The 8,285-nt window shown below is 41.3% G+C and overlaps 1 protein-coding gene across 4 annotated transcripts in view; it reads right to left on the bottom strand.

Moving 5' to 3' along the window:
• prdm10 (PR domain containing 10) overlaps positions 1-8,285 on the bottom strand; it is a 236,734-nt gene that overhangs the window by 95,589 nt on the left and 132,860 nt on the right. For all 4 annotated transcript variants that reach the window (XM_043676952.1, XM_043676953.1, XM_043676951.1 and 1 more), the window contains exon 11: positions 1,604-1,712. In XM_043676952.1, the coding sequence (XP_043532887.1) occupies positions 1,604-1,712 (109 nt within the window). The remainder of the gene's footprint in view (positions 1-1,603; positions 1,713-8,285) is intronic.

Raw genomic sequence — 8,285 nt, forward strand, 5'->3', positions numbered from 1 at the left:
CCCAGATAATGTGTTGAAGGTGTTAGCCCCTTGTGTGCTGCTGTCTATGCCATAATGTTTAGACTGATTCTAATCTAAAACATGAATTAACAGAATCTTACATGGATTTATGCAGCTTTTGAGCAAAGTACAATGTAACTCTGCAAATACAAATTCACCCCATAAATGTATCCATGCAACCTTGTCACGGTAGGCGCTGCAAGACGTGTCAGAGTGTAGACATGGATACCACTATAATGCATGGGGACACCTGTACATGGGAGGTACTCATGCGAGTTAGCCAACGTCGTCTATCTCACACACTGCAGGCAAGGATGCTCTGAGGCATGGTACATTGGTGAAACCGAGCAGAGGCTACGGCAATGGATAAATGGACACCGCACAACAATCAACAGACAGGAGTATTCCCTCCCAGTTGGAGAACACTTCAGCGGTCTGGGACATTCGATCTCGGACCTTCGGGTGACCATCCTCTAAGCTGGACTTCGGGACAGGCAGCAGCGAAAAGTGGCCGAGCAGAGGCTGATAGCCAAGTTCTGTACCCATAGGGATGGCCTCGAATGGGACCTTAGGTTCATGTGATAGTGCAATGGGATCACCTACAGGTGATCTCATTGCACTATACATACACACACATACACAGATACTCCTACACACAGACACTCGCACACATATATACACTCTCTCACACAGACACTCACAACCCCCCACCCCACCCACCACACATACGAGCGCGTGTGCACACACACACACACACACACCGCACACACACACACACATTTGTGGGATGAACTTGTATTTGCAGAGTTACATTGTACTTTGCTCAAAAGCTGCATGAATCCATGTAAGATTCTGTTAATTCATCTTTTTAGATTAGAATCAGTCTAAACATTATAGCACAGACAGCAGCATACAGAGGGTTAACACCTTTAACACATTATCTGGGCTGCCATCAATGTTAAAGTTAATCTGAGAATGTAACTTTTAAAAAAATGTTTTGTGATTTACATATGAAAGAAGTGAAAATAACATGGTCATTCGAACAGATGAGAGACTTAACAAACAATCAAGGTATTTTTCAATGTATAATTTCAGTTACATCACACTGTAAACTTTTGCTATAAATTCTGTGTCTTACAATTGCGTCCTCCACAACAACCTGATGAAGGAGCAGCGCTCCAAAAGCTAGCGCTTCCAATTAAACCTGTTGGACTATAACCGGGTGTTGTGTGATTTTTAACTTTGTAAAACCCCAGTCCAACACCGGCATCTCCAAAAAAATGCCATATGATTGGCTTTATTTGCGAACATCGTAAAAAGGGCCACAAGCTACTTGTTCACCACAGAAGCTTTGTGATGTTGAAATATGGCACATCATGGCCATTCTATGATTACCCTGAGCAGATCACTGCTCACTCTATCGCACAAATTCAGAAATGGGACAAAAGCCATCACTTTTGGTCCAGGGAAGTGCCAAGGCCATCTCAAAAACTGGATATTGACCTACAGCTGTTGTAAAGCTCAGAATAGCTACTACTACATTTATGCAAAATTATTATTTCAGAAGGATTAACAGGAGATTCTGCTTGAATGCCAGGTTTACCGGACTCTGTTCCGTTGTTGATTCTTGACGGTTGAACTTTGGTGGACGTCCTGGTCGCCTTCCTGGACCAAACCGCCGCCTGCCCCGGCCACGACCTCTACACTTTGACCTGTTAGAGATCAGGTACAATAAATAATTTAATAAAGTGAAGCACAACATCAAGAAAGCAATGTCTCTGACTGGTGCAACATGTTCCCAGGACAAGTAAATGCAAAAAAGCTGCAAACCTCCAGCTCCAGGGAGAAAAGCACTCAAACTTTCAGCTCTCCTGTCATACTGCAACCATTCAACACTATTGATATCCAGTGAATCTATAGCACAATTGTATTATTGTTGCAATCATTGTAGAATAACACAGAGGTCCTGGACTTTGACTAGCAGCCAAACAGCTTGAAGTTAAGTCTCACCATTTGGAAACAAAGATGAAGGTACAGCAAATAATTAGGAAAGCAAACAGAAGTCTATCATTTCAGAAGGGAGATCGAATACACAAGTGAGGATGTTATGTTTCAGTTATACAGGCACGGCTGTGACTATTTCTGATATGAGGTGTGCAGTTTTGGTCTCCCTATTTAAGATGTAAATTCAATGCAGGCTGTTAAAAATAGTTTTACCAAACTAATACATGGAATGGGCAGATAGTCTTAAGAGGAAAGATCAGACTGGTTAGGCTTATGTTTGTTAGAGTTTACAAGAATGAGAGGCAACTTTATTGAAACATATGATTCTGAAGGAACTTGACAGGAAGGATATGGAAAGAACGTTCCCCTGGAGGGACAATTTAAAACTACAGGTCACTGATTAGAAATGAGGGGTCAACCATATAAGACCAAAATGAGGAATTTTGTTTCCTCTCGGAAGACTGAGTCTTTGAAACAGTCTTTCTGAAAAGGTGGTATAAATGGAGTCTGTGAATAATTTGAAAGCAGACGCAGATTGCTCCTCAAGAATCTAAGAAGTGAAAGATTATCAGAGGTAAGCAAGAATATGGAGTTGAGGTGAAATCAGCTGAGCCATGATTTAACTGGAAAGCGGAGCAGGCTTGAAGAGCCAATGTATACACATGTATGTAACTGAGCTTGGACTAGACAGTTAAGGTTTATATCAGATGGATCCACATGAAGTAAAAGGGAAAGGAATCCTAAGCTAGAACACATTGGATCAAAGAAATTAGAATCAAAATAAAATGGGAAAAGGAAGCTTATGTTAAAGATCAGATTTGTAATTCTACAGGGAATTTAAAAAAATACAGCAAGCGTAGAATTGAAAAACAAAATTAAAAGGCACAACGAGACTGTGAGAAAAATGAACACAAATCTTTTAGAAAGATCTGAACAGAAAATGATGCAATCAATGGAAGGGTAGGGCTGATTAAGGTACAAAAAACAATTTTGTTGTAGAGGCAGAGCCTATGGCTGACTGATCAGCTAAGAAAGGCTTCCATCACCATGTGATACTATCCCAACCACATAGAAATGCTGCATGGCCATCATTTTACGCAGATGGAATGATGCAGACACATGACACAGACGAACACCAGTCTTCAAATAAAGGTGTTTTCAATATACAAGTAAAAGAGGGAGGAGAGAAATTGAAGAATAAGTAGGACTTTTCATGAGCACCAGATGGCTCAAACTATTTTGAAATCAAATGTTTCTTTTTAAGCACAGCCATTATTGTAATGTTGGAACATAGCACGTAATTTCCACCCAGCAAGTTTCCACTGTTAGTCCTCACTAGGGTGGCCCACTGGAAATCAAGTCCAGCTATTCTTAGAATCCACAAAAGTTAATGATTTTTAGAAAGTACACAAAGATTCCCTAATTTACGTGACTTTCAAACACAGGTTAACAGAAAGCGTAGACCAGTTTTTCGTACTTAAGAATTACAATTTATTTCCAGTAATTAGGCTTAAGCTAGAGCTAAATATTCTTCATGAACTTCCAACAGATAACTCTTATAATTAAAACTCAAATCTCCTTACACATACACACATGTGCAGAGACAGACAGACAGGGAAAACAACGAGTTCTATGGATGGAGGAAAAGACTGGGAAGGCCCTCGATCGCTGAAATTGTTGTATGTTGATCAGAATGCTACTTCTAGGTCATCCTTCTCTAGCTGCTTCCACAAGTGACACAGGGTAGCTAGCTCACTTAGAAAATGTATCTGACTTAAAAATTAAAAGCTTACTGCAACTGGAGGAAATGTAAACATGCTTGTAGCTTTTGAAGCAAAGAACAAAGAACAGAGTTCCTGAGCTGCTGGTCTGATATCTTTTTTATATCTTGATCGGAGCCCCAAATTGGTCAATTACTTGAGAACCAATTACATCTTTGTCATTCATCTTTGAACTAGTGAGTAGTTATCAATCAGATATTTCTACCAGCCACCTGTGAACAGCCCCTCAGCTACAGTTCATCTATAACCACACTTTAACCACAGCTCGAACAAGCAGTGTTAAACAATCAGTTTACAATGAGTGTCAGGTTATTGATTTTCAATACATTCAATAATCCTCTAGCAATAGACTCTATGACTCTCTATGACTGAAACCTTGGTTTTTTAAAAGCTTATTCTCAGTTCAGTCAACAATTAGAAATACACGAAAAATAAAAAAAGACAGCCTTTATACCACAATATACCAGTTAATCTGTGATGTTGATTGAGGGATAAATACTGGCCAGGGCATTGGAGATAACATCCGTCTCTTCTTCAAAATAATCAACTGGACTTTTGACATCCAGCCAGGCAAACAGATGTCTCTGTCTAATACCAATGAAACTGCATCTCCAACAATGCAGTGATCCTTCAGTATTGCACTGATTTTTGAGCTCAAAGCTGGATTTAGTTGAATGAGAACATTGAAATTCGGAGGCAAGTGTACCACCAGAGAGGTGATTCGCACTAAAATAGACAAATAAATTTTATAAATTATATTGTCTATATATAAGGTAGAAATGTGATCCCGTCCAGATAGACTATCAAATGTTATTTGCTCACAGGATGGAGTTTCTCTTCTTAAGGATGACGATGTCATGCGTCCTGTTGGAAAGAACATTTTCACCAACTCCACATCTGTGAATCCACACTGGCAGCTGATGCTCTTTAGGCCATATGCCAGTACCGTGGTAAAATCCACAGGTGAACCACTGTTAATGGGAAAGCTGTAATACACAATCAAACAGATGAAGGACAACATAAGCTGTGGTCTTGACCGAATCCCAACTAGTGGGTTTTGATCAAGAACTGCCCCATATAAACTCCCTGATTTCAGGAATGCAACAGTTGTCAATATCTTCAAGAAGGGAGATACATCATGCTGTAGAAACGACTAATGTGTTTCACTCTTGTCTATAGTAAGGAAAATCCTAATGCACATTTTAAGTTACTTCCTGTGACTGAGAAAATACTCCAAGAGACACAAGATGGATTTCGAGCAACCTCTGACATGATCATTGTTTCCAGACAAATTCAAGAAACAAGTTGAGAGAGCGTCAGGAACTCTACATTCTTTGATCTGATTAAAGCATTCGGCCAGTAAATCTTTCTGGATTGTGCTGCAGAGGTTGCTTCATGATGATGAGACTGCAATTGTCCTCAGTGGGAGATCTGAAACAGAGGTTTTCAAATTCCAGACAGGGATCAAGCAAAGCTGTGCTATAGTAAATATCAATCTGGGCCATTTACCTTACAGCAGTTATTCACCTTCTCTCTTGCGTGAGTATTAAATGCTGCCTCCATAGAAAACTCTTTCATCTCAGTCAACTTCTTGTCAAAACTAAACTGACTGGTGTGTGTGTGAATGATTTACATGATGTGGATGACTACAGTCTTGCTGTTCACACTGCACCAACTTTGTAAAACACTCTCAATCTCTTCAATTCTATATTTAAGAGATTAGGCTTGCCCTTGAACGTTACCATCATAAAACTTAGATCACTGAAATTCTACCATTTCCCATGAATGCTGCAAAAGAGACTCCTGAATACGTTTCAACACCCCCTCCGACTCCCCCGATGATATGTCCATCCTGAGCCTCCTCCAACACCTAAACAAGGTAACCCGCAAACCAGAGGAGGAACACCTCATCTTCTGCCTCGGCAGCCTACACCACACTGCCTCAACACTGAATTCACCAGTTTCCAAATTTCCCCTCGCCCCCATCCCATTCCAGATCCAACTCTCCGACTCGGCACTGCCCCCTTGACCTGTCTATCTTCCTTCCCACCTATCTACACCACACTTGCCACCGAACTATCACAATTATCTTCTACCTTTGCCCACTTATCCCCATCTCACCTACCTTTCCCCTCGCCCTGCACCCGGCCGTATATCTTTCTCAAACCCTCATCCCCTTCCCCACAACTGATGAAGAGTTATGCCTAAAATGTCGACTCTCTCACTCCTCAGATGCCACATAACCTGCTATGCTTTTTCCAGCGCCACATTTTTTCGACCTTTGAATATGTCAAGCAACTCCACAAGAGACTGTGCAAACACATTTTCAATTCCCTCTTCAGCAGACAGACAATCTCTTTTCATTCACTCTATCAAGCCTCTTCAGAATCTTGTATGTTTCACGGAGATCACATCTCATCTTTCAAAACTTCAGAGAATAAAGACCCAATTTACTCAGCCTGTTACCAGAGGAAACAACCAAACAACTCCATCATTCTAAAGGATTAATTGATTGAATGTTGCCTGTTCCAACCAAATGCAAGTTTTTTTTAATCAACCAAAACTGCACACAGTATTCCTGATGTGGTCTGGATTCATCCAGATGCAATCTGAATTCCAGATGAAATCCAGTACAACTGCAACAAGAGTTTTTCCTTCCCATATTCCAATCCCTCGCAAAAAAGGTCAGCATATCATATAGTCAGAGTCCTGCAGCATGGAGACACTCCCTTTGGCCCAAACTGGTCCATGCCAATCAAAATATCCATCAATGTTAACCCCATTTCTCTGCACTTGGCCCATATCCTTCTAAACTGTTCCTATCCATGTATTTGTCCAATTGTATTTTAAGTGCTGTTAATATACCCACCTCAACCACTTCCACTAGCAGCTCATTCCATACCACCCTCTGTGTAAAAAGGCTGTCCCTCAGATTCCCTTTTATTCTTTCCCCTCTAACCTTAAACTGATGCTGTTCAGTCCTCAATTCCCAAACTTTGAAAAATGACTGAATACATTCACTCTATCCATGCCTCTCATGACCTTATACACGTCTCAGTCTCACACACTCTAAAAAGTCCTAGTTTTGTCCAATCTCTTCCTATAACTCAGACCCTTCAGTCTTGGCAACATCCTTGTAAATTTCTTCTGCATACCTTTCACTTTAATAACATACTTCCTGTAGTAAGGTGACCAAAACTGAACAAAATGCTCCAAGTGGGGATCCAAGATGGCGGCGACCCAGCAAGTTTGAGTCTACAGTGCTCCTCCAAGACTTGGGTAAAGTGGGTCACCCACCTCCACCACACTCACCAAATCATTTAAAATAGCTGTTTAATTTAATGAGTTGCTTAGTATTAAACAATCTAATCTTCAGTAAAAATGACTAAAGGGAAGGGAGCCCGCATCTCTCAGTAAGCAGGAACCCCTCCCCTACCCTCTCCAGCTGCAGCAGAGGTGTCCGCAGCCGCCCCAGGGGACTTACCTACAGTGGCGAGCCTCGTGGAAATCATCTCCAAACTGGGTGTGAAGATCGACACTTTTATTGAAGAATCCCGAAGTCGATGGGACTCACTCTCAGCTGTGCTGCAAAAGCACGACCGAGACATCAAGGAAATCGAGCGCTGAGTCGGAGGGGCGGAGCTAAAGGCCACGACCTCCGAAACTACAGCACAATCGGCCGTGGATCGGGTCCGGATTCTCGAACAGCGAGTCTGGACCTTAGAGAATCACATTGACGACCTCGATAATCGTCAAGGTCCCTGCCCGGTCCTGTTCCGACTGCAGAGCTATAAGGAGAGGCAGATACTCCTAGAAGCCTCTAGAAATCTTGGAAAAGATTCCCAAGCCATGATCTATAAAGGATCCAAGATCATGTTATTCCAGGACTTTTGCCCAGCTCTGGTCCGAAAGAGGAAGGCATTCGATGAGGCGAAGATGTGTTTTAGGGACTTAAATATTCAGTACTCCTTACGCTACCCAGCGACGCTACACTTTAACCATGAAGGATCCGTGTATAACTTCGGATCACCGGAAAAGGCTGAGGAATTTTTGGACTCTCTTAGATAAATTGTAAGAGATAATGGATGTTGGTTTGCCTTCCCCCCACTCCGGTTTATATCCCCCTCTTTTCTTTTTTTTACCTTACTGTTTAATATTATCTTGGGGGGTGGGGAGAGGGATTTATTTATTTGTTCTCTACTTAACTATTTTCTCCTCCCCCTTGGTTTTTTTTTATTATTCTATATATATATTATATATTATATATATATGTATATAAGCCGGGGGGTCTAGTTAATGTTGGTGGGGTGAGGTGGTTACCTTATTCTATTTTATCTCTGTCTCTAGGAGTGGGGTTGTTTACACTTGTTATTTTGTATTATTATATTTAATTATTATTTGTTGAGGTTGTAATTTTATAGTTATAGATTAGATTAGATTAGATTACAGTGTGGAAACAGGCCCTTTGGCCCAACAAGTCCACACCGACCCGCCGAAGCG

The sequence above is a fragment of the Chiloscyllium plagiosum genome, chromosome 35 (assembly GCF_004010195.1).
Source record: "Chiloscyllium plagiosum isolate BGI_BamShark_2017 chromosome 35, ASM401019v2, whole genome shotgun sequence".
Taxonomy (NCBI): domain Eukaryota; kingdom Metazoa; phylum Chordata; class Chondrichthyes; order Orectolobiformes; family Hemiscylliidae; genus Chiloscyllium; species Chiloscyllium plagiosum.